General features: G+C 38.4%; 1 protein-coding gene across 4 annotated transcripts in view; it reads left to right on the plus strand.

Moving 5' to 3' along the window:
• The window catches only part of CDK14 (cyclin dependent kinase 14), a 328,969-nt gene that overhangs the window by 84,129 nt on the left and 217,300 nt on the right, over positions 1 to 27,540 (plus strand). For all 4 annotated transcript variants that reach the window (XM_066991698.1, XM_066991699.1, XM_013187015.3 and 1 more), the window contains 2 exons: positions 10,071 to 10,165; positions 25,075 to 25,154. In XM_066991698.1, coding sequence (XP_066847799.1) covers positions 10,071 to 10,165; positions 25,075 to 25,154 — 175 coding nt within the window. The remainder of the gene's footprint in view (positions 1 to 10,070; positions 10,166 to 25,074; positions 25,155 to 27,540) is intronic.

Raw genomic sequence — 27,540 nt, forward strand, 5'->3', positions numbered from 1 at the left:
CATTCACTGAGAAGCTAGCACATTATTTTTTCTTCTTATAAGACAAACTGAATTTTTACATTTAAAGTCTTTCCCCCGATATTTACATTCTCATTATGTAAAACAGTGACATTGCATTGTACTGCCCCGCCCCTCTTTTAAACGTAAGAAAACATCTATGAATGTGATTTCCCAAATTTTTAAACTGTTTGAAGTTGAATGTTACTATGGAGTGAAATCTACAGCAGAACAGACATGCTTTTTTCACCCAGGATAATGGATGATCTTCACCTTGGACAGAATAAAGTAGGTATTTGCCTTCCTGTGGATCATCTGTTAGTACTGTTAGAGGCAGGCAACTTGACTGGACAGGCCTTTGCTCTGATCCAGCGCATCACAATAATAAGCATATATACATACGTACGTATGTAAATATATATATATATATATCTTTCAAAAAATCTTTTGTTGAGTCTTTTGCTTACCAAGGGAAGAAACTTGTTTTTCTCTGCTCCCTGTTAGAAGAAAGAGTAAGGCTATGAAACCAACTGGACAAAAGAAAGGGGAAAAAAACAACAAACCACAACTCAAAAGGACAAACTTATGCCCCTCTTCCCAAAATATCACTTGGTCTGGAAGATGATTTGACTAATTCTCTGAAAATCTTGCTTGAGATCCATGCTGTTTGGGCGTGTAGCCATATTTATTGTTCTGTATTTCAAGGTGAAGTTCTATTGTATTCTTTATACATATTTTATATACTGGAATAATACTTTTGCAGAGTGTGTAAATAGAATATTGCAGCTTTTGTGAGCTAACTGTCTAGTCAAGATTTAGGTTCGTGCTGGTACACATCAGTTTGTTCTCTGAATGACTTCAGATCCATGGCAATGAATTCAAATTATGTGCTAAGTTATATGTACTACCTTTCAGCAGTAGAAAAACTAAATGCAGTGAAATACTAATTATTCTTTCTACCAACTAACATAAATGTAAAAAAAAAAAAGTTACAATATGCAATGCCCTAGTGCACTCTTTTGGGGAGAGCAGCCTCTCTTCTGTTTTTCTAACTTCTGTTAATTTTTGGTCCGGTTGCACGTAACTTTCCTCCAAAGAAATACAAGCAAAATCATGAACTGATCCTATTAACTCATTGTAAATTGATTGCGTAAAAGATCTAACTTCAAACAGAAACTAAAGTTAGAATTTTGTGTAAGCAGGAAGCATCATTTCTGTCTGCCTAAACACTTCGTGTGTATTCTCACCTGTGTTCCTGTTCAGGTGTATGGAACCTTAACCATTTTTAGGATCCCACCAGTTACAAGGGTAGGTGCATCCTTCTTGGGTAATACTTTTTTATTAAGGTAAGACGTGTTCAGAGCTCTGTGTAGAGAGCTGACTTTTCTTTTCTGGCTAGAGGGAAGCTTCAGGAATCTTAACCTGGGGGATAGTCTTTAACTGGTAAGGCAGATAAAATGTGGCAGCTGGTCCAGCTACTGTGCTTTGATAGCCTGCAGAACAAGTAAACATCTTTACAAACAGCACCAAGCCATTTAACAGAGCTCTGTGGTAGCTGCGGCTCAGATCGCTCATTTATGGCTGTAGGGATGGAAAGATGCAGGCAAGACGATGGAATCTGGTAGTGGGAGAGTTCAGATTAATGCTCAGATTGGATTCTTGAACATCTCTGTATCCCTTGAACGTGGTCCTAGACAACAATCCACCTTTTGCAAAGTTTAAAATGAAAGGAAAGAATGGGATTGCATTGGACCTATAATTGCATATGGGATCAAACCTTAAGGGCACTCGTTACTGTGAGATTTGTGTATAGTTTTGTAAAATGGTTTTACCATTGTGAAAAAGAAGACAAAATGTAGAATGGTTTAAAAAAAATCTGCAAGTTTTGCAATTTAATCTGTTATGACTCTTGGGCTACCTTTCACTTTCAAGTTATTCTAGTAATGAATTTATTTATTTTCAGTCATAGAACAAAACAGATCTTTAGTTTTGGTTTTAAATAATTTACAAGGGTACTGTGAACATAATATTTTTCCCTTGAGGATGGCTTTATATTGAAGTTTAATATCCCACAGTTTTAAAAAAAAAAAAAAGATATTTAAAACTTAAGCTTAGGAGTGTGATGGTTAAGTGTGACATTCACAAGCTGTTTTGCAGTTATGAAAAATGCATGAGAACATAACCCACACAGCTTGTATAAGAATAGTCAGGTGATTTTCAATGTAATTTTCCATTAAAGTTCTCTTTACTACATAGATTTTGAAAAAATCTGAGGAAGACAGGTATTCACATGAGAATATAGTGTGAGGACTCATCCTGTAAGATCTTGGAATAACTCTGTTACCTTCCTATGGTCTGTATCAATGAAATGTTTACTTGAAATGACCTGGTCAGAACAGACTCCTTCCTCTCACTTCTTTTTCTCTGTTATTTTTAATACACTAATGTCACTTTGAAATAGCTTCTTCTATTTCTGTATTCAACATTTTGGCATACTTTTTCTATCTTTGTTACTACGATCTATATTTCCTTAGCCAGAGAAAAAAAAATCTAATCTTGGTTGCTAAAAGCTGTCCTACAAAAGATACCCTCTCCCAGTGCTCAGTGGTGCTGTTAACCTTATCTTGCACTGGGAAAAATGTGGGCTACTAGTAAGAAAACTGTGTGAACAGCAACTATTTTCAGAAAAAGCAAAGCGTAAAAGCAAACAATTAAAACTCTCAGTCTGGTTCTTGAAGAGAAAGAAGCGCACCCCTTTGTGCCCCGGTCCTCCTTGGGGGTGATGTTAGCCACTGCAATCCGTGCTGGCTTCTATGGTGACATGGGGCTATTTGCAGTTCTTCAAAGGCTTGAGAGCCTTTACTCCCTTCTGTCTCAGTATCTTGACTATCTTTCCCATTTGAGTTCTCCAGAAGATTTCTCCCAAGCATGAAGATTCACTTTCCAGTGACTCTCTAGTAGTATCAGTCTCTCACTGGTTGTTTGTCTCCTATTTAACCTTTGCCCGTTAAAGCTGACCGTGTTGAATCTTGGTCACATGTACCTGTATCTATTTGTTTTTTTTAGCTTTCAAAGTTTTTTGTTGTTGTCTCCTTCCCTCCCTCCCTTTCTAGTTGTGATGCTGAGCAACGGGCAGTTTTATGCCTAAGCAGTCCCACTGATGTGCAGTATATACAAGCCTGTGTAGCTGTAGGGAGAAAATCTCTCTTTAGCTTCTACCTCAATAAAATCATAATAAAAATGTCACAAAAAAGTTTTGAAAGCTTTAACAAACCGAAAAACAGCACTGTTAGAACAGCCGTGTTCCACTGGTGTTTTGGAGGGGTAAAAATTACCGAGGAGGAGTAAGAAAAAGGAAATAATAATAATGAAAAAAAAAGGAATAAAAGTAAATAGTGGCAGAAGTATTCTAATAGTTGAGCTTCAAAAAGTAGCTTTGAACAAACATCAAAATATGTGCATTCAGCTAAAATTAATACTCTTTTCTGTTGAGAAATCTTGTCTAGGTCAAAGTGGAGGACTGCAGCAGTTTTCTAAAATGTAGGAAGACTTCTTGAGAGTCTGCTGCTTGTGAGATATGTCCGTGGCTGATGCAAGCATTATAAATGTGATGTGCTCTGGATATGTCTTGCTTGCTATGCGTATTTCAGTCAACCGTATCCTGGGCAGAATATGGGACTCTTGTGACTCAACAAACACAGATAGATCTCTGTGAATATATATTCCAATATATTTTACTGGAAGGAATAAAATATTCAGAACAAACAAAAAATGATATTTAGAAGTGAATTCTAAATGTTGGATTGTAATATTACCACTAAAAAATTGGTACCATTATCTTGCTGTAACAAGGTGTGTTTTTTAAAACAAAAATGGCTGAGAAAGCTAAATATGGAGAAATCTGAATAATAAAGTCCATGGCTGTGAATCTGGAAAATAACCATATGAAACGGGGTGCAATAATTTAGTAGGTGGAAATTGTGATAATTTTTAGTAGTCACAGAATTTCAGGTTATTTAGTCCCATTCTGTAGCCCATTATTTAGATCCTTTTAAACTCAAAATTTAAATTTTAGAAAGTTTCATATTTTTTCTTTATGTAAGTCTGACCTGGTTTTATAATCCAGAAATAGAGGTAAGAAATGTCTGAGCTAAGCAAATGCAAGCAATTGTAAGTATGAATCAATATGTGAGGCTTCATTAAAAAAAAAAAAAAAAAATTCAAAAAGTCTTTTGCTCCCTCAGAGTATTGTCCTGAATCACTGTGGTAGTATATGGAGATTTTTGATGGTAGAAGCAAGTATGGGAATATAGTACAATTCAGAGCATCTAAGCGACTGCAACAGTCTGCTGATTATTATTATTATTATTTATTTTTTAAAAAATCCTCTGAAGTGCTTTTCGACACCAAATACCTTCAAGAACTGTAAGTCTTTTAAAATTGTATATGCAAGGAAGAATAATGGCCATTTTCTCAAAGGGAGATCTAATAGCCTGAGAGTATGGACCTGTGAGCAATCCCATTCAGTGATCCAGCTGGAACAAAGGGATGAGCTCCACTGCTGAGGAGCTGTCACCTGGAGAGGTGAGATCAGCCACATTGTTTTAGTGTATGTAGGATGAATAGTGGCTGCTAACAGGTTGGGTTTTTGGTTGGTTTCTGTTTGTTTTTTTATTTATTTCTGTTTTGCTCTTTGTTGAGCGGGCACCAGACAGTGGATTCAGGCTGCTCCTGAGGGCAAGGGGAGCATGGCAGATCAGTCTTGCTGCTGCAGAGCTGAACTCTGTGACACTGCATGGGGTGGCCACAAGGACAAATTGGTCAAAACCAGCACCTTTTTGGGGCAATAAGGAATGAGCTTTTCCTCCCAGTCCCGCCAAATGCAAGCTTTTATTATTTAGCTTGTTCTTGGTGAGGATGCATCCGCTCCCAGGAGGAGAATGAGTCAAAAGGCATGACCTTAGGTCAGTGCCTCTGGCAGCTGGAATATGGGGATATGAGCCTGAGGTTGTAGGAATAATTACTGCTGCTGATTTACTGTGTGGTAATGGATTAAAGGCATCCTGTTTCCTATCAAGATCTTAAGGCATTACAAGTTGTTGTGACCTTTTATATTATGGTTTCCAGTGGTATAAAATTAAAGTAAATCACAGTGTGAAAATAAGACTGGATGTGAAACACGTGTATAAGCCATGTCCTTTTCCTTCCCCACTATATGAGGAAACCAGCATTGAACTATTTACTGTTAACTGCAGCAGCATTGCCACTCCAAACAAAGCTACTCACTGTGTGTTTGTTCACTGCTGCCTGTAATGTGGAAAATACTTTGCTATCCCTCCTTGTTATATGGAATACATTTAAACATCTCGATACTTTTCTTCTGTAATTTCATAATGTTGCATTAGTCCATAATTAGACACTTGAATGAGAAAGTTACTTGAATAAATGTTTTAGTCAACTCTGTTAGTGACATCTGTAATACAACTGTGATCAAAACAAAACAAAACAAAAAACAACAACAAAAAACTTGCATTTCTAACCAGGCAGAATGCCTTTTTAAGTGCAGATTGGGAGATGAGCATATTACTCCCTTATCTATAATTAAGTGTTCCCAATAATGCAAGAGGAAAAAGATCAGAGAGTTCCCATATGGCATATTTTCATCAGTCCATTCATGTTTAGGACTTGGATAACGAAGTGATAGATTGTTCTGTGTATTGGAAGGAGATGAAAAGGCACAATTTTGCAAGCATACATGTGTATAGCCTGATATCATGGCTGATATTTTGGCTGAAAGGCCAAAGCTCATCTGGAGCTCAACCTGGCTACTGCCGTTAAAGACAACAAAAAATCCTTTTACAAATATATCAACGCGAAACGGAGGACTAAGGAGAATCTCCATCCTTTACTGGATGCGAGGGGAAACCTAGTTACTAAGGATGAGGAAAAGGCTGAGGTGCTTAATGCCGCCTTTGCCTCAGTCTTTAGCGGCAATACCGGTTGTTCTCTGGATACCCGGTGCCTTGAGCTGGTGGAAGGGGATGGGGAGCAGGATGTGGCCTTCGCTATCCACGAGGAAATGGTTGGCGACCTGCTACGGAGCTTGGATGTGCGCAAGTCGATGGGGCCGGATGGGATGCACCCGAGGGTACTGAAGGAACTGGCGGAGGAGCTGGCCGAGCCGCTTACCATCATTTATCGGCAGTCCTGGCTATCGGGGGAGGTCCCAGTTGACTGGCGGCTAGCCAATGTGACGCCCATCTATAAGAAGGGCCGCAGGGCAGACCTGGGGAACTATAGGCCTGTCAGTTTGACCTCAGTGCCAGGAAAGCTCATGGAGCAGATTATCTTGAGGGTCATCACGCGGCACTTGCAGGGCAAGCAGGCGATCAGGCCCAGTCAGCATGGGTTTATGAAAGGCAGGTCCTGCTTGACGAACCTGATCTCCTTCTATGACCAAGTGACGCGCTTGGTGGATGAGGGAAAGGCTGTGGATGTGGTCTACCTTGACTTCAGTAAGGCTTTTGACACAGTTCCCCACAACATTCTCCTCAAGAAACTGGCTGCTCGGGGCTTGGACTGGTGTACGCTTCGCTGGGTTAGAAACTGGCTGGATAGCCGGGCCCAGAGAGTTGTGGTGAATGGAATCAAATCTGGTTGGAGGCCGGTCACTAGTGGTGTCCCCCAGGGCTCAGTACTGGGGCCGGTCCTCTTTAATATCTTTATCGATGATCTGGATGAGGGTGTCCAGTGCACCCTCAGTAAGTTTGCAGATGACACCAAGCTAAGTGCGTGTGTCGATCTGCTCGAGGGCAGGAAGGCTCTGCAGGAGGATCTGGATAGGCTGGAGCGATGGGCTGAGGTCAACTGTATGAAGTTCAACAAGGCCAAGTGCCGGGTCCTGCACCTGGGGCGCAACAACCCCAAGCAGAGCTACAGGCTGGGAGATGAGTGGCTGGAAAGCTGCCTGGCCGAGAAGGACCTGGGAGTATTGGTTGATAGTCGGCTGAATATGAACCAGCAGTGTGCCCAGGTGGCCAAGAAGGCCAACAGCATCCTGGCTTGCATAAGAAGCAGTGTGGCCAGCAGGTCTAGGGAAGTGATTGTGCCCCTGTACTCGGCTCTGGTGAGGCCGCACCTTGAGTACTGTGTTCAGTTCTGGGCCCCTCGCTACAGGAAGGACATGGACGTGCTCGAGCGAGTCCAGAGAAGGGCGACCAAGCTGGTGAGGGGTCTGGAGAACAAGTCTTACGAGGAGCGGCTGAGGGAGCTGGGCTTGTTCAGCCTGGAGAAGAGGAGGCTCAGGGGCGACCTTATCGCTCTCTACAGTTACCTTAAAGGAGGCTGTAAAGAGGTGGGGGTTGGTCTGTTCTCCTACGTGCCTGGTGACAGGACGAGGGGGAATGGGCGAAAGTTGCGACAGGGGAGTTTTAGGTTGGATGTTAGGAAGTACTTCTTTACCGAAAGGGTTATTAAGCATTGGAACGGGCTGCCCAGGGAGGTGGTGGAGTCACCATCCCTGGAGGTCTTTAAAAGACGTTTAGATGTAGAGCTTAGCGATATGGTTTAGTGGAGTACTTAGTGTTAGGTCGGAGGTTGGACTCGATGATCTTGAGGTCTCTTCCAACCTAGAAATCTGTGATACTGTGATACTGTGATCATTCAATAGAAGGCTGGGATCTTAATCCCAGAAAATGCATGTATATGCCAAAGTGCCAAAGTTATGGTTTAGGACATATTTTGTAAATTTAGTTGAGTAAAAAGAATGTTTGTATTTTCTGGTTCATGGTTAATTGGCAGTAATGAGGATTATGAGGTCTCAAGTTATCCTACCTGGGATGTTCTTGTCTGTTTATTGGAGCAATTTTTAGGCTCAGATGATTTTAAACTTTTGACCATGGTTTTAAAAGAATTTAGACACAGCTGTGTTCTGCACTGCAAACATGCACTGCATGCTTGTCTCCTTCCAGAAAACTGAAACCTGAGTACTTGTAAATCAGGCGTAAGATCCCAAATGTGAGTCTGTACTGTGTGCAGCGCAGGGCATGGCTTAGAGTCTCCCAGTTGAATTCAACCCTAAAAAAGCTCGATTTGCTTGGCTGCTTTCCTTTGCAGTATTACAGAGTGATACTGAGTTAGTCCCTGAATCTGAAGTGAGCATCAGTGCTGATTCTCCAGAATTTCTGCCCTGTATTCTTTTGGTTGGTTTGTGTACAGAATGTCTGAGTGCTGCAGTCTAAAATATCTGTGGGTGATGCTGGTGGCAGTTGCAGTTCAGTTTTTTACAGTGTCCTTCTGGTCTAGGGGGAGAGTAAAAAGCACTTTTCTTCCAGACAACTGGAAGACGTGGACGCCTGGGAAAGCAGGGTATACTTCAAAATGTCTGCTAAACTCAGATATTTTCCAAGAACTTCATGATATGTTGCGTACAAAAATGCTTATCCTAAACTACTTCAGATTACTTCTTTTTGTAAAAGTTAGGATTAATTCACAGCAAAAATGGCCCTTTAACTGAATTTAAAGTACTTAGGATTAAAACTTTCAACTAACCTCTTCATTTCTGCTCTACACTGGTTTGGTCTCACCTCAAGTACTGTGTGCGGTTTTGGGTGCCACAATATAAGAAGGACATAAAACTATTAGAGAGTGTCCGAAGGAGGGCAATGAAGGTGATGAAGGGTCTAGAGGGCAAGACTTATGAGGAGTGGCTGAGGTCCCTGGGTTTGTTCAGCCCAGAGCAGAGCAGGCTGAGGGGAGGCCTCATGGCGGCCTGCAGCTCCCTCACGAGGGGAGCGGAGGGGCAGGCGCTGAGCTCTGCTCTCTGGGGACAGCGACAGGACCCGAGGGGACGGCATGGAGCTGGGACAGGGGAGGGTCAGGCTGGGTGTTAGGGAAAGGTTCTGCACCCAGAGGGTGGTTGGGCACTGGGACAGGCTCCCCAGGGAAGTGGTCATGGCACTGAGCCTGCCAGAGTAGGCAGTAGTATTGACGTACACTTAAAAAAAAATAATATTGTTTATTACTGAAAATGTATATTATTCTAGTCTGTGTAATTGTAGACCAGGACTTCATTCATGAACGTTGAAATTATGAAAAGCAGATATTGCATCATTTGGAGCAACATTTGTTTCACAGAATAAAAATCAGGAAAAATGATTTTATGCAATGCAATTCTTCATAATATGTCTTCTCTTTCTCAATTTTTAATATCAGCTTTCCAAATGAATCATTTTCATGTCAGATGAATTTCTATTTTTACAGCTTTTATGGTGTTCTTTGTGAGGCGTGCATAGCAGCAGGGCAGGCAGCAGCCTGGCACAGAGGTGGGCTGAGCTGTCTGGCCCTCAGCAAGGCGCCGTGTTCAGCTTGCTTCCATTTTCAACCCCGCATTTAGGCTGCAGATGTTGAGGCTACAGGATTTTATTCCACTGTGCAGCATATACATGCCATTAAAAACATGGTGTGTTTGTATCCACAAGCTGAAGACAGTAAACATAATTCAGAAGCAAGATATTTTCTTTAAATGTGGTTTCTTGTAGTATTTTGATGACTCTCTGAACAGTGGTAGACATGCAGAAGGCACTGACTACTTATACAATGTTTTTGGGTGGGCTGTAGATTAAAATATATATATTTTACTTAAGAAGCTTGTGTGATCTGATTTTGTAGGGCAGGTTGAAACTGTTGCTTAGATCTCTTAACAAAGATGAGCAGGTTTAGCTGCTAATGATCCTTTTCCCTGTACGAAGTGATATATGTGAAAAATGAAACAGAAATCTCCCTTTGATTAAGAACAAAATCCTTTTGATAATTCCAGTGATGTAAGTATATAGTTGATATTGAAAGCCACCATCTGGGGTGTTGAATGATGTTTGCTTGAGTAGTCTATTAAGTTATTTTATTGGCTTTGCTATTAATTTTTTTCTTTTATTGTTGGCTGTTAATAACGTGCAAGTCTATGAGTTTTCATAATGGCCTTTGATCTCTGAAGGCTGAATCAAAGCAATTAATGTTGTGGGTGCAATAGATTCTGAAAGGCTTTTTTCTTCCCTTTTTTTTTTTTTTTTTTTCAGCCTACAAGCCCCAAGTTTGGAAAAGCAGACTCATATGAAAAGCTGGAGAAACTAGGGGAAGGCTCCTATGCTACAGTATACAAAGGGAAAAGCAAGTAAGTGCTGGTTTCTTCTCTCTCTCTTTCTTTCTTTCTTTCTCTCTTTCTCTCTTTCTCTCTCTCTTTGTCTCTTTCTTTCTCTTTCTTTCTTTTCCTTCTTTTCTTTCTTTCTGTAAATGAAAGTAAGCAGAAAGTACTAGGTGGTGTTACTGCACCTTGTGAATGAATGCACAGTGCTACTGATTTCTGTGTGCTCTAGTGAAAGAGGTTGAAACAATATTGCAGAGGTACTATTACTTCAGAACAAGATGAGAGTCCATCTTGTTAATCTGATGTTTTCTTTGTACTTTATTGTTCTATTACTTTTTCAATACCTTTAGCAAATTAAATGTAAGATATTTAGTTTTTATAGATAAGAGCACAATACACTGTCAAGTAGATTTTTTTTTAATGTCCTAAGAGCAATGCTGAATATATAAAATGAGTTTGTTGGTCTTTTGTTTGTCTTTATAAAAAGCTTGAATAAAGTACCATGAAGTGAATGAATGGAATTTTGGACTAATGTAAGTTCAGTTTATTTACAAGAGTAGCCTTTGGGAAATAATGGTCAGACACATCATTGCAACCACTCCAACTCAAAGGAATCTACTCTATACATGCAAAATATATGTTTTCTGCCACTTTAATGTTTTGTTATGAATTATTTTTATAACCCCTAATGTGCTAAGTACTTTTATATTGTATAAAATAACTTGGTAAAAATACATAAAATACTGTTGCTTCAGCTGAGCATTATTTTCTGTCAGACAGTTTATCTTATGCTATAAAGAAGTTCATATATTTAATCAAGCTTTCATAATCAAATTTTCAATAAAAAGCGGTTTTAAGAGGAACATTGGGTATATGCAATATCTTTATTTAAAAGTTTGTCTAATGAATGATGGATGAGGCAACTTTTCATTCTCAGCAGAGTATCATGACAGCCCTGTGACAGTATAGCTACTGAAACAAGGAAATACATAGAATCACAGAATAGTTGAGGTTGGAAGGGAACTCTGAAGATCATCTGGTCCAAATCCCCTGCCAAGCAGGGTCACCTAGAGCACATTGCGCAGGAATGCATCCAGGCAGGTTTTGAATATCTTCAGAGAAGGAGACTCCACAACCTCTCTGGGCAATCTGTCCCAGTGCTCTGTCACCCTCACAGTAAAGAAGTGCCACCTCATATTCAGACAGAACTTCCTGTGTTTCAGTTTGTGCCCGTTGCCTCCTGTCCTGTTGCTGGGCACCACTGAAAAGAGTCTGTCCCCATCCTCTTGACACCCTTCCTTCAGATATTTGTACACATCAATAAGATCCCTCTCAGTCTTCTCTTCTCCAAGCTAAACAGGCACAGTTCTCTCAGGCTGTCTTTGTATGACAGGTGCTCCAGCCCCCTCTTCGTAATGCAGCCCAGGATACCATCGGCCTTCTTGGCCGCAAGGGCACATTGCTGACTCGTGGTCCACCAGGACTCCCAGGTCTTTCTCCGCAGGGCTGCTTTCCAGCAGGTCAGCCCTCAACTTGTACTGGTGCATAGGGTTATATTCTTCCCTAGCTGAAAGACCTTGCACTTTCCTTTGTTGAAGTTCATGAGGTTAATATGTTAAGACGTTAATATTTTCCAGTGTCATCAGGTTGTAGGTACTGATTTTTTTTTCATTGAATATTTGTAGTAAATCAGAATAAGGGATATTGTCATCTCTCAGTAGCTTTGAGATTGATAAACATAATAACAGTTAGCTGTTTGGAAAGCATGTTCCAAATTCTACATGTAAAAGATGTATTTACACTTCTGCCAAGTCGGTACATGCATTGTATTTCACTGGCAGCATTCTTCAAGAAAATGCAGTTATTTTGTGTTGGTAATGGTTCAGGTATACCTCACTATAAATTCCAGACATAATAAATAAGTAAGCTTTTTATTGGGGTCTGCATAATCAGAGAAAACTGTACAGATTTCAGCTTGTGCCTTATCACTAAAATCCCTTTGTAAAATCATAACACCTATCTGGTGATAGTTATCTGATATGCCTTGACTTTCAATAAGATTGAACTAAGGAAACAGGGTTACTAGATGTCCCGTCAATCAGTGGAATTGACCAAAAGTTAAAAGCAAACCAAAGCACTTCCCTGAAGCTATTTCATTCAGTGGTGATTTGTGCATGTGTAATGAAACATAGATTGGTTAGAAATACTTCATTTGTTTTAATGGAGCTGACTGCAGATCTGTAAGAAATACTTCAATGATTTTAATGGTAGTTGACTAGTAAATTGATATTACTGGGTATTCTGCATTCTCCATTATAAATAGCAAGCTCTAAATAAGTGGTGTGAATTATAATAATTATACATAACTTTATTCTGCTGCTTCATAACATCTTTTGCAAAGTCTTTAAATTTTATTTTGAAAAAGCTTGTGTAGAGTTTGGATAAGAATGCATTTGCAGTAAATACTCTGATCTCTTCCTAATGTTAAGGTCATATTCCTTCACCTGCTTTTTTTTTTTTTTTTTTCCTTCAAGAATTGAATAATTTTCATATTATGTAGCACCATCCAGATTCAGCACCTCCAGTCCAGGCTTCTGTTTCTTGAAATAAAGAAACAGTTGAATTTTACTTCAAAGAAGCAGGAGGTAATTCCTTAAGAGTTGGGAAACAGTACAGGGCCTATTTGCTATTTCAAAAGGAGTTGTTGGACCATGTTCTTCTGTCCCCATGAGAAGATGAGGAATCTCTGGCCCTTATGGTATTCCAAAAGAAGAGAGAGCATCACTGCTGCAATGTAGTTTCAGTGAAAACAAATGGACAGAGGGGCAAATGGATGGGCCAACTTTGGCTCCTGCTGTTTCAGCAGATCCTAATTTTGCTGGTGCTTTTCTGGCAGATTGGCTCTGACTGTTTATAGCTTTGTCTAAAATGACACAGAAAGAAATAGAGGACTGTTTTCTAGCACCTGCTGTAGATATACAGGCTAAGACTTTGATACGCATAACGATGTTCCCTTGGCTGTCAGTTCAGTGGGAAATAAAATGGGCAAAACAGGTCAAAAGAGGGCTGTTTTTAGTTTTGGCATGGACTGTTTTTGACTACTGAAGGATAAAGCCCTCATGGCATGCCACAGAACACAGAAGTACTGTTTATTTGGAGAAGCATGTACTACATGCACAAAAAGTGTGTTTTTGTCAAAATGTTTAGGAATCCCTAATTCTAGTCTAGTCTAATCTAACCAAGTCTTGTGCTTGGCTTTGTCATTTTGCCAAAATATTTCAGTGGTGTGTCCTTAACTGTAGTGGAAGCTGGAGAATTTAAGACCAGGTAGAGTTGTTTTGAATGATGCTTTGTTCTCAAAATTATTGTGCTTAGTATTTATCACCAGGTACAAGTGAAACGTTGTGGGGTTTTGTTTTCTTTTTAATAAATTTCATGAGATGCATAGGCACCAAGGTAATAGAACTGGAGGCAATGTTTCTTAACTGTAAGAATAAAACACCTTCAAGGTGAAGGACAATACCATTTGAAGGGTTTAATGGTACAATTTCTGCTAAAGGCATTTTGTGACAGCATGAAGTGCTGTATGCAGGTATTTGCTTATTAACACATTGAAAGCTGTATATAAATATCAAAGTTTGCTTTATAATAATATCTTGCAAGTATTTTGAGAGCAAACTAGCCAAATTACATCTGGAAGAGTGCAAACAGTTCATTTTTTGTCTTATTTATGTTGTTATGTAAGTGTTTAGCTGTTTGTAATGTAGACTTGATTTTTCAACTAAATGCTTAGGCACTTTTGGTTATCTTAATATTTGTTAATAGTAATGACTTATTTCACTTATTGTGAGTGGATCTCATTTTCCATTATGAGCTGTTCCATATTCTTATTACAGCTTACTAGAGAGTACTATGCTATAATTTTGAGTTTTCCAAACCCATTTGCTCTTTTTGTTTATATTTCACTTCTCTATTCAGTTGCTCGAGAATGTTTCATAATGATCCATGATAAGAGTAAATTTGTGTTTGTAGGTTGGTCAATGTATCTTCTTCATAGTGTGCACACCTCCTAATTCAAGTTTATTCCATTAAACAAAAAGTATCTTTCATTGTGTGGGCTTCTTGAATCTCTAGAATAAAACCCTCTGTTTACATTGCAACAGGCTGGATCAGGGAGAGAAATAAAAGGATAACCTGTTTAATTTCTAAATCTACTTTTTACACATTATAGAAATGACTGCTAGCTTTCTCATTACCATACCATGTTTCTGTATTTGACATACTTAAGCATGTCACTGAGAACATCTCCCAGAACCAGCTTGCGTTACTGATCAATGCTATTTTGCATAAAATGGTTCTTGATAAATGACAGCTTTCATTACCGAGGTCTAAATGAAGTCATCAACTAGCTGAAAAAAAAGAAAGGACACTATCCAAGTACTACAAAGATACTATTGCATACTAAATTTCAGAGCAAATTCAATTTGATTTCAGATTTTACAGAGATTTTTAACATGGAGAAGTCCAGGATTTTTTATTTTATTTTTATTTTTGACAGTTGCTCTCAGATAATTTCTTCCGTTTGTTTTAATTCTGTTATCATGTGCTTAAGCAAGGTATTTTTTCAACAAATAGATGGACTGTAAATGCACTGCAACTGTAATTTCTAAGTCCAAATAGTCGAAAAACTAGTATATTGTTTGCATGCATTCAGCTATGAGAATCCAAATCCAAATTGATATTTAAATATAAATAACATATAATAAGAGAAGGTAGATGTTAGGAAGGAGGGAGGAATCAGAGATGACCCCAGGTTTGGGTGTTAGGCATCTCTATGGATAGTGATGTTTATATATAATGAGTGCAAACTGAGGAAGAGGTTTAAGAGGTTTATAGCAGTGCATATAGCAGTTGTATTCATTTTACATTTCCTTTAGCTTTTTAAACTGCTTATCTCTAATCTCCATGATGATATATCACTTGAAACAATGACTTTATCAAAATTCCAGAATTTTCTGTCATCTGTTTCTTTTTTGCTAAATATCTGATGGGAATTGGCAAAGTGTTTCAATGCTGTAGGTCATCTGGGTTTAGCCTCGTACTGTCTCCTTTTTTTTTTTTTTTTGTGCTGCTTTGAATATTCTCATGAGTGTTCTGAAAGTACAGCTTGTTGTGCTGAAGTGGCTTAATGTGTCCTTCAGTAAGCTATTTTATAGTAAAATTCTGAAATAATTAATGTTTGGGATTTCAGCTGTATGGTATCAGTTTCAAGCCTAAAACTTGACTAAATGACTCAAAAAGTTGTATCTGAGGAAGTCAACGCGTTCAACTAATGGTATTCCAGGCTGTATTAGGAGAAGTGTTGCCAACAGGTCGAGGGAGGTGATCCTTCCCTTCTACTCATCCCAAAATATTCCTTAGCTGCATATTGGCTACCTGGTAGAAGAAAAGTATGGAAGTAGTGGGGAGAATCCGGAGAAGGGCTACGAAGATGATGAAGGGACTGGAGCACCTTTCCTATGAGGAAAGGCTGAGAGCTCTGGGACTGCTGAACCTGGAAAAGAGAAGGCTGGAGGGGATCTTATCAATGTATATAAATACCTGAAGGGAGGTTGCAAAAAGGACTGAGACAGGCTCTTTTTGGTCGTGCCCAATGACACAGGTCAAGAGGCAATAGACACAAACTGAAGCACAAGAGGTTTTGTTTGAATATCAGGAAACATTTCTTTATTGTGTGAGTGATGGAGCACTGGCACAGGTTGCCCAGAGAGTTTGTCTGGTCTCCCTCCTTGGAGATCTTCAGAAGCCACCTGGACATGATCCTGGGCATCCTGCTCAAGGTGGTCCTGCCTGAGCCAGGGAGGGTTGGAACAGATGACCTCCAGAGGTTCCTTCCAAGCCCAAGCATTCTGACTCTGTAATTATGTCTTCTTTCTGAGGTTAAGGCTTTCCTTAATTTTGATGCTTATCTTAAATTTGAATCCATGATCTATTGGAGATACAAAGTCTACAAAGCCCTCTTTGAATCAATTCAGTTGAGCAGAAGTTTCCAGAAATAGCATATAGCTCAAAGTCATTTTTAACTGAGTCTGGTTTTATAGGGTTGTTTGCTGAAATCTTGACAACTTTCTTGTTTCAATCTTTCTTTTTTTTTTTTTTTTTTTTTTGCTAAATATCTGCATGTGATTTCTTTTAATGAAGAATCCTTCAGTCTTTTAAATTATTCTCCCTGCTGATCATAATGGTAGAATAAAAGCCCCACGATCCTAGCTTACCACTTGAAAAGATGAATAGATACATACCTGCCTACAAAGACATAAAATTAGCCATTCCTTTCTTAAAGTAATGTGCACAGTAACTTGCTTTCAGGGGAAGCTTGGCTTTTTTTAGAACATGGCGCAGAATCAGCAGTACCAAGCCCCTGTCTTTCTATCAAACGTTTTCTTCTGTCTATCTGAGCATCCGTGGTAGTATCCCAGGAATGTGAAATGAAGTGGGCTAATTCCTCTTAATGGATGATGGATTTCTCTTTTCGTAGTCAGATTAAAGTGATTCCCTGGAGTGTGGGGAAGCAGCAGAATGAACAGGACTGTATGACTGAGGAAAGTGAAGCAGTATTCTCTTAGACTGGACTTTTTTGTGTGTTGGAGAAATAGCCACACAGCCATTTGTTTTTTGACTGACAGTTGCATCAAGAGGTAGATCTGTTTGAGTTCACTTGTTGAACTTCAGATGTGCACAAGATGAGCTTCATTTTCTTCTTTCTTTCAGGTTAATTTCTCGCATGTTACTTTGTTGTATAAAATTACAAATGGCTTCTTATTGCATACATTGGTTGAAATTCAGATCACTGAAGGGATTTCTGCTTCTTTTACAGTAAAATTTTGGAGAAATAGACTGAGTAACTTGCTAATGGCACTCTACAAAAAGATGCAAGTTGCATTTACTCTGTGTTTGACTAATGCTGTGAACATGTCATCTCTTTTATTAACCTTGACTTTAAAAAAAAAATAAATAATCCTACTGAAGTTCAAGAGTGTCACAATTTGACTGAGAAACAAGGAGTGGGTAGTGTTGCTGTCATAGTCTCTCTGCCTTGCTTTATATTTTTTTTCTTGACTCCTTTTCAAGGTTTCACATTATTGTTGAAAGAGAGCTCATCATAACATAAGTTTATATACAACATAAATGCTATGGCTTAACTCTTTATCTCCACATACTCCTTGGAGGGAAACTTTGCAGAAACATTACTGTATTTGTAATTAGTTTGCAGAGAACAAATGTTAGAGCAATAGATTCCTTTTGAATTATCATATCATTTCCATTTGTGATGGAACTGAAGAAATTCTGTCTGTATCAACACATGTATCTTCCTGCTGCTGTTGACCTTCTTCCTTCTTGAGCATGACTAGAAACTTGACTGAATTTACAGCAATGTCATCTTGCTTGATCTGTGACAAATAAATATTGATGTGAGCCCTGAGAAGCCAGGGACAGCAGAGAAGAGACACTCCTAATCGGAGCCCCTTGCAAAGCAGTGTGAAGGTCTTCCATACTTGCCCTGGGAACTCTGCACGTTGCCCTTAAAGGAAAAAAAAACTGTGCTTTTGGCGATATTATGTGTTGGTATGGTTTGTATCCTCTCATCCCACTGTGTTTAATTGCCCTTCCAGCAAAGAATTAAAGCAGATTACTTCAGTTAAAGTGATGTGGTCTGTGACTGCTGCCTGCACAGCATGAATCTGTGTTTTGAGAAGCAAGCCAATGGTATATCCACTGCATCTCCCCACTGTGATCTCGATCTACCTCTTGCTTACCATATGCTTTTTAGTGCACTGGAAAGGGGTGTTTGTTAAGTTGCATGTGCTCAAAGTATTGCAAAAATGCATAGAACTCTTAACGGAGAGATCAATCAATAAACTTTTGCCTAAAATCCATTCTAAAATTCCATCATTTCAAACAATTTATCCCATATAAAATGCTTGTATTAAATTCAATTCTGGTGCCTATTCCTGTTAACTATTAATATGAGAACTGGTCTGATGGGGCATGGAGTAATATCCTGTCAAAGCTTGTGCTGTCCCCCAGAGTTCAGCTCCATAAAGGCTGTGGAGTTGTGAAGTTCTTCAGTTGAGGTGCCCCTGCAATTGTTGTCTGAAATCTGATTTTTTTTTTTTCCCACGGTGATTCCAATGTGCACCAAAGGATGAACTGAGCTTTTTCATTTAGCCAGGGCATTTTACATTTATATCCTTCAAAGGCAGTACTTTTGCCTATTCACTCAAAAATCAATAGGGAGTTAGTGATATGAAGTGCAGGTCTTAAAGAGAAATATTGCTCAGTAAGACAGTCCCCATGCCCTGCACCAGCTGTGGTTTCTATGCAGTATTATTCTTGTGGCAACAGGGAGTAGTTGAATGATCAGAGGGAACCACCTGTATTTGTTGTTGCCATGATGTATTGCAGTATGCTTTATGAATATATAGCTGACTGTAATATTTCATATATGTGTTTGTGGATGGCTGCTCACAAGAAAATGATCACTCAAGGGTTTTGATTTTTATGTTTAGAGTGCTGAAGCTTCTACTGAGGATGCCTGACAGGGCTAATTGTTATTTTGACTTTATCTTTCTTTTAAGCTGCACTATTTCATTTATTTGTCTTGAAACCTCTAAGACTCTTTCATCATCTTTTCCTTTGTTTTATGTGCAATCTATTGCAAGTGCCATAGGCTTTGGATAGCCTGAAGAACTTGCCATTGTTTTGTCTGTCACACTTTTTCTTTTTAGCTATTTCCTAAGCATTACTCTATGCGATGCGAAGGATTGTATTCACATGCTCCCTGATACATTTTATGTGCAACAGTCCAGTTCACAGATAATATGTTTTGTGGTTCATGTCACCTCAGCGACTTAAACTTTCTGAACCGTTTCTTTTCTTTCTCGGAAATTGTGTGAAATCAGGGTTCATCTACAAATGAAACTGCTTTCATCTGTGGAGTACCAGATGGCTGGAAAAGGAATATATATTCATAGATTATGAAAATGCACTTCATAGTTACCTACTTGAGCTGCCTGATATGTTTTCTTTGTTTATTTTTTTTCCCCATCAATTTCTTTTTTCAGTTGATAGGTTTTGAAGATTTTTGTAGGCTGCTTTTTATTATACATTTTACAGTCAAGACACAGGTTTATAAAGCGTGTGAGTGGATGATTTATAAAAATTTCTAGTATTACTAATCCCTCATAAAAACAGTAACTACAAGATGAACTTGATGTAAAGCTAATAACTTGTTGCTGAACTAAAATGCCAAATGGTGGAAAAAATGTTAGAGTAGTGTAAGTACTAAAATAAGTTATTAAATAATTATTCTGGCTGAAAACATTCTAAAATCATGTAAGCTTAAAGATTCTAACTAGAAGATGAATCATTAACTATGTCAATCACTTACTGAGTGAATTTTTCCACATCTAAAAGAAATATGGGAGGTTCTTCTCTGTAGTTGCATAGATTGAAAAGAGCGTTATACTATTTGCTTCGACCTGTGAAGTAGTTTACAAAGGTAACAAAACATTATCATCTCTTGTGACAGGTGTGGAAACCAAGGAATGAAAATTCATTGTATTACTCATTGACTGTACAGTAAAATGTGGTACAAAAACTAGGATAGAACATAGCTATGTTGAATACAAATGCTAAAAGTTATTGGATAGTAATTTAACAACATTATCATGTATATTCACAATTGGAATCACAGATTCAGGGAATGGTTTGGGCTGGAAGAGACCTTAAGGATCACCCAGTTCCAACGCCCTGCCATTGGCAGGGACACCTGCCACCAGACCAGGTTGTCCAAAGCCCCATCCAGCCTGGCCTTGAACACCTCCAGGGATGGGGCATCCACAGCTTCTCTGGGCAGCCTGTGCCAGTGCCTCACCATCCTTGTAGTAAAGGAATGATAGACAAAACACTGAGGAAATTTGCAAACTAAGTGCCATTATGCACCAGTATACTTACTAGTTAGCCATGGGACTCTCTGGAAAGATCCCTGTAAGTATGCAGAATTATGAGAAAGGCTGCTCTACTTACAGTAACACCACTACATTTATTTTTGAACCTTCTTTATGAGAAAATCAGGTTTTGTGGAGCCTGAAGGGATGTGAAATGCATTGAGGAGGATCAGGGCTGTACCTGTCTCTCCCTGTTGCCTGTCTTGTGTCATTTTCTTCCAACAGGGACGGAAAAGTGCAGCCCCCATGCTGAGGCAAGCAGCTGATATTAGTGCTGAGTGATGTAGTTTGGGAGGTAGAGAGAGGGACCTAGAGTAAATTCTCTGATGTTGCTCACCAGCTCCTGTCCAAATGAGGGCTGTGGTATTGTTTGTGTGAGGTTAATTTGAGTCCTGTGAAGAACTACATCCCTAGGTTCCAGTGGCAATGCTCATTAATAATTCAAATCCTTCACATCTCTTGGAAATCTTTGATCTCTCTTTTTTTTTTTTTTCCCAACCCTAATAAATGTCAACAACGTGAAATATCTTTAATCCACTGGTCTCTTTTAAAGCAAGGTAAAATTTGTTTAAGATGGAGCTTGAAAGATGATGGAAGTCAGAAAGATAAATTGATGAGCCAGGTTATTCCCTTGAGTGTTACACAATAGAACTCTAGCAGGGCTGTAAATGTTTTTGTAAATTCCAACTGTAAGTGATTTTCAGTAATAGAAATATAATCCATGTTTACATTGAACAGTCTACCATGTTAATTTTTAAAAGAAGTGAAATCAGTTACTCTTTGATGAGAGTAATCTGAGGTGACAGTGACTTTGCTTCTGTCAGGTTGCTTTCAAAGAAAAATTCTGGCAGAGCTTGGTTTCATTAGGTGATCATGGTCTGATGTGGGTTTCAGACATGCATTTCTGACCTTAATATCACTACAGGGTATGTCTAATTAGATATTTTCTGAATTTGATCATCACACTGAGCCTTTCATATAAATAAATATTTAGCAATTGAGAGTTGCTTTCCTTCATAAAAATTAATTCCTTGAAATAAGCATCAAAAACATGAGCATCATACCAGTACTGTCTACTGATTTTTCTTTGCTGAAGTGTTCCCAAGCTTAACACTTGCTAGAGTTATGAACTAAGTCTCAACTCCAGCCAGCGGTAAAAATCTGTGTTAAATAAACAGATTGAAATCAGAGTGGCAGATTTTATGTTAATTGAATCTTTTAAATGTGTTATATTTAGAACATTTATTGCATCTAAATATAACTGAAGAACTTGTGAAAATAGTGTTATTGTACTCTTTTGTTTTCTGTGTGGCATCATCAGCATTATCCCCAGTAAAGCCCATTAAGTCATCAGTTACTTTATATTCATCACTATTATTTGTTCTTAATGATGCATTAAAGCACTAAATCATTTATAATCTTCTATGCTTTCTCATAAATGGTCATTTTTATCAATGTATTTATTTTGGTAATACTGATATGAGCTGTTCTAGAAAAGGCTGAATGACACATTATATTAGAATTTTTTGTAACATCTGGCTCATTTGTATTTTTTATAATATACAGACTTTTACCATATGCCACATAAAAGTATTCGGACTCATTTTTCTTTTGCCTACATTGCATGTAAAATCTGAAATGTATTAGAAGAGATTATATAACATTAAAACGCTGAATTTCCATAAATTTGAAAAACTGTCCACCAGCTGCTGGTGATTTAGAGTAATGTTGCTTTGTGTGATCGTTAATGAGGGGCTTCAGGACTTCTGTCCTTCTCCTGGAGATTTTTGGATAAGCGAGAAAGAGAAGTGCTAGTTTCAGAAGGAGGAAGGCTTGTAAGTTAGAAAATAGGAACTTTATAATCAGTGTTTTCCTTAGTAGAAATTAATGGGACAGCTAACAGGATGGACAGAAGATAAGAGAAATCCTTGGCCATGTTAAGTGTGTTGTTTTGAGATGACGTGGAGTTGTTTATTTTGGGCAAGTGAGCACGAGAGGTGGTTTAATGAATCCTTGGTGTGGAAAGGTGCAGCAGCATTGACTTTTGCCTGTCTAAAATGCTCTCTGCCTACCAGTTTTCTTCTTATATTTGAAAATAATAAAAATACTGAGCATGCTTTGAAAGTTGTGGAAGACGAATGTGAAGTAATATATGGGGGGAGTTCTGCTAACCTAATTGGTACTGAAGTCCCAAAGTCAAATTCTGATGGCTTGCAGAAGTAGTTTTCTCTGTGTCTCTTTTTTTCAGTGTTGTTTCTAAGGAAATTCTAAGGAAATTGCCACATTATTTTGGCAAGTCATTACAACATTCAGGGCATAATTTCATGACATAGCTGACTTGATCCCTTGGTGAGCTGCTCCTCAAAGAGGTGGTCCCAGTTCTTGTATATCTTCTAGTGTTTTTTTCTTTTTAAAATAAAAAAAAATATATATATGCATTTTTCATTTTTTTAAATATGATTTTGTTTTTGAAGGTTCAGTCTTCTCCTTTTTAAGCTCTCCAACTGTCTTGCTGTAGGGTCAGGCAAGAATGAGAGCTGATACAAGACAGCAGCAGGAGTGTGTGGCAGGGATTTAGCAAGAGGAAAGCTTTACCCAGAGGTAACCATTAGCTCTTCTCTGCAGTATCATCTGACTGCGTCCTGAGATTGCATCAGTGGGAGAATAGCTAAAGGATGTGAATATACACACCTATCTCTTTTAATTGATGATACTTTGTCAATTCTCGTACCTCCAGATGTACTCTTAAAAATTGTCCTGTTTATAGAAAATGAGCTGAAGAAAAAAAAAAAAAGTTTTAATGACTGAATGGTAAATAAGAATAAGGGATGCTTTTTTTTTTTTTTTTTTTTTTTTTCCCTGGAAGATGTAGATTGGTATTTTGGATATAAACAATACCAAAAGGGAGAAAGCAATCGCAGAAGAACACTGCTTAAGATTAGCTCAGTCATTTTAATATTGTTAAAAGTTGCCATAATACCTGTCAAGATGATGGTAGGTAACAATGACAAAGTGGCAGTGATAACTAAACAGCACAGCCCACCTACCATGTTTGAGAGCACTATGTAATTGTGAATTCATCAAAGCGAGTTCCATACGATTGCTGTTTGTGTTATTTATTACTATTAATAAATCAATGAAATGCAGAAGTTTGGATTAAAAAGAACATAATCTGCACAAAAAGAGGTGCTACTTTTTAGTCTCTCTGGCAAGAGAGTCTACATCCACGTTCCTTAGTACCTCAGTGATCTGCTTTTTCCATTTTCTTCTGCATTGCCTTTGCTGAATAGAGATCCATCCTATTCTTGATCTGCAGAATGAGCTTGCTTTTCTTATTTAAATTCCTCCTGCACAGTTATTTCATCTATTGTAAAATAATCAAATTATCTAGGTGTCTAACTTATTTATATGCATGTGATAGGTGGGGAGGTGTATTGACGGAGGAATTGAAAACTGCACGTGTATATGAACCATGTCTGTCATCAATCTTTCTACTTCTGCCTTTATTATGATTTACTCTTCTGTCTGTGTATGACATACGAAGTTACATGAGGCAAGAGGTATCTTTTTCTGATAATCACAAGGAGAAATCCAGATAATGTGGTAGGGCTAAGCTGATAATTATCTTTCAACAATGACTAGTGGCTTGAGACTTGAGCTGATGCCAGTATTTTGAATAGTAGGAAGGTGACAAGTAAAGTGTCTTTTGATAATCAGGGTTTCTGAAGTTGTTCAGAATCACTGTGCAATGCACTGTATAGGTCTAATGAGAATCTGGTAATAGTAAAAGTTAATCAGAAGAAATAATACAGTAGCTGTCATGTCACTGAAGTCATATAACTGCAAAAATTAGAAGCTCGAGGGAGGGGATGAATTCAGAGTTGGTGGATGTCCATGTCATCTTGCTTAGAAAAATGAATACATCTTCTAGGGTCCCGTTCAATAGGAAATTGCTTCCATGACTGCAGGAGTGTGAAAGCTCCAATGCTTCCTTGGGTCTTGTGCCTGTAAAAGCCAGTTTTGCTTTTAGAGAACAAAATTGAAATATTAATAGTATTTATTTGGAAACTTTTTGGTAACTTACCCTCACAATTGCTTGTCATATCTTGGGAGTCTGTTAAAGCTTCAGAGGTATGAGTTCCTTCCTGAGGATTTTTAAATCTGATTCAGTTTTTGTGAGATTTAATTTGGCTAAAGTGGACCAACTGGAGTTTTAAGGCCTTGAATGGGATTAATGTGTAGTGAAATTTTAAATTCCAGAAGTGAAATCAGCTAAAGAGATTTGAGAATAAAGTGACTTCTGTTGTGAAGTTTTGTCCCTTGGAGCACCAAATATTTTTAAGGGTATAAAAGAGATTCTTTATAATCTAAAATTAGTCTGGGTCGTGTAGTCAAGAATGTACCTCAGGAACAATTGTGCCCTGAAGGGAAATGACCTAGAATGACCTAAAAAATATTTCCCATCTCAAACTTCCACAGCTTTTGGAGGGTAGTAATTATGGGTGTGATGCAGTGGGAAGAAGGCAATCAGTATAAATATGGATTTACTACAAGTTGAACGATTGATTAAAATCATATGCCTTTTTGTTTGAGGGATTTGATCAAATACAGGACAGATGCATTAAAACCAGATTCCGCAATGTGATACTTCTTAACAAAGCTTCAGTTTAGTGCTGTGATAGAAAGGAAACAGACTGACTCACAGAAAACTGAGATCATTTCTTGAATTACATATGGGTGTGAAAACATAAAGTTGACATTATGGAAGCTATGAAGTATTTCTTACAGTGCTATAAATGAATCATTGGTATTGACAGGAAGAAATTGAATAAGTACATGATGGGAAACAAGTTTTATTAGGAGAAATACTGTTCCTGCTTTAATTTTGTTTTTTATTTTTCCTTCCCTTCCCCCTTTCCCTTTCAGGGTAAATGGAAAGCTGGTGGCACTGAAGGTGATTAGATTACAAGAAGAGGAAGGAACCCCATTTACAGCTATCAGGGAAGGTATGCACAGATATTTAATGAGTATACTATTATTATTATTCTTTTTTTGTAATTATGTTGCACTTCTTATTTCAGTGCAATGCTGTAGTGAATAGCTTGAGGATTCAAATTATATGATTGTGTTCTCTGTAGGAAGAAACTGGTTCTTCAAAAACAAAGACTCTAGTGTCGGAGTTGTTAAATAATGCAGCTCTGCCTCTGCTTTGGCTTGTGTTAGATTTACTATGTTTGTGAGTACTTAAGAGCTCGCTCATGTTTAAGGTGGGTGTGAGAAGTCCCGCTGGAAGATGAAGGAACTGTGTAAGTAGTGCTTCTTGCCTGGAGGCAGAACCTTAAAATGAAGGTAGATGTAAATTGTCATATACCTGCGGCATGAAGAGAAGAAAAGCTTTTCTTGATGAACGCAATCAGAAGATCAGGGCACACAAAACAAAACCATCGTAAAAGCTGTGTAGCGTTTGGACTAGCTTTAGTTTATTTTCCCTTCCCCATGGGTTTGGGAATAACTCTTCTCTAGCTCACTCTGAGATGTCTGTCATGCTTTCTGCTCTGCTCCCTTTATCCTCCCTTGTCAGCCTCTTTCATGCTCCCTGGTGACAGCTGCTTTATCTGAGCCGGGCGGTCTCAAGCTCCTTTGCAGAAATTGTTCTGTGTGCCTTCTCTGTGTGAGCCTCCCCTGTAGGATGGCACTAAAAATGAGCTTTGGTAGAGAAATAGTAAATAAATTGCCATCACAGAGCTGACTCAAACTCAGCTAAAATTGATAGTGAACTGAAGAGCTGAGACTGTTGTGGCTTTTGAGATGTCATTTAAAATAGTCTCAGCATCAGACTGTCTCAGCATCATTCCCGAAGCAGGAAGAGCCAGTGACATCCCAGAATCTCAGCTTCCATAGGGTCCAAAGAGCAGGTCCTGTGTGTGAAGGGTGTGGTTTCATGGACATGTCAGCCAAAGTCCCAGCAGCTGCAGCCCTGTTATCCTTTGCTCCTGCCCTCAGGCACATTTGGCACCGTCTGCACGCCAGCAGCAGTGTTCCCGTCTGCTTGTGCTGTGAGCCAGCCTGGCACTGGACTGGGAAAACATCTCCGTTTAGTGGGACTGACATCCCGAAGTTAGAAACTTGTAAAATACTGTGGATTACCTTCTTGAGATTTAGCTACATTTTACATTTTAAAGGCAGTTTCTTCACAATGGAAGAAAAACCGTGGGTGGCCAAAATATAAAGGAATTTCATCAGTTTTTGTGTGCTTTGTTTGAATCATAATTATTGAATGATCTAACACATTTATTCATAATGGTATACATTTTATCTGAGTTGCCTGTTTCTGCAGCTGTGCCATGATAACGAGGTGTGTAAGGGGTTACGAGCACAGCTTTCAATATTTGCAATGCCGAGTTCAAGGCATATCAGCCTGTGTTTCAAATATGTTTATTATTCTCCAGTCTTTTAGTTTATAGGGTACTGACTTAATAAGAAAATAGTATGTACAGTTTTCTTGTGCCTGTTTAGTGACACTTAAAAGGTTTTTTAATGTGAGCTTGGTCTAGATGAAAGATTATAGCGACATAACTGTCAAATACAGAATAATGCTTTTTCCTTTACACTTTGTTGTATCAGCTCTGTATAAATAAGTATTCTTTAGGAGCAAGAATAGAAAATTTCTTGTTGATTTTTTTAATTATAGAAGCCCACTTGCATGAAAATATTTTTCACACTGTCTTTGGAGAAGTTTTCCTTTCAGCTGTGAGTTCAGCACCATGGTTATTGCTGGTTAAAATTCTTGTACTTGGTATTAATAAAACAAAGCTCTTGTCTAGCAAAGCTCATAAGGGTATTAATTCATATATATTTTCTTAAGTATGCAGTATCTGAATGATTTTGAGGGGACTATATACATGTTTTGTGTTTCTAAGTATTCATCTAGGCTGGGACTAGATACAGACTATTATGCTAATGTGAGTTTTTTCTGGACTTTTGAAGACTTTTGGTTAGCAGGAGTCAAAATCAGGTTACAGGTAGATTGTTTGTTGTTTTATTTGTGTGTAAAAGTACTCCTGTGTTCTGGGTAGTGGAACTTCATTTGGATCTGTGAGAGCTGTTAAAAGAAATACAGTCCTAGCTGTTGTATGTATATCGTGTAGAAGTCAGACATACCTGACATGTAAGTGAGAAGGGATAAAATCTATATTTAGATTATTTTGGCCCTTGCTTTTCTTTACTTTGATTATGTCCAAAGAAAATGTTAGGGCCTGAAAAGTAAGGAAGACTGATGGTAAATTGCAAATGTAACTTTTAGAAGGCAATTTTCACGGGGTGATGTCAGACCTGTATTATTTGACAGTAATGCTGCAGCTGTGGGCTTAGCTAGTAGGACCTGAAGAAGCT

Source organism: Anser cygnoides, chromosome 2 (assembly GCF_040182565.1).
Source record: "Anser cygnoides isolate HZ-2024a breed goose chromosome 2, Taihu_goose_T2T_genome, whole genome shotgun sequence".
NCBI lineage: Eukaryota > Metazoa > Chordata > Aves > Anseriformes > Anatidae > Anser > Anser cygnoides.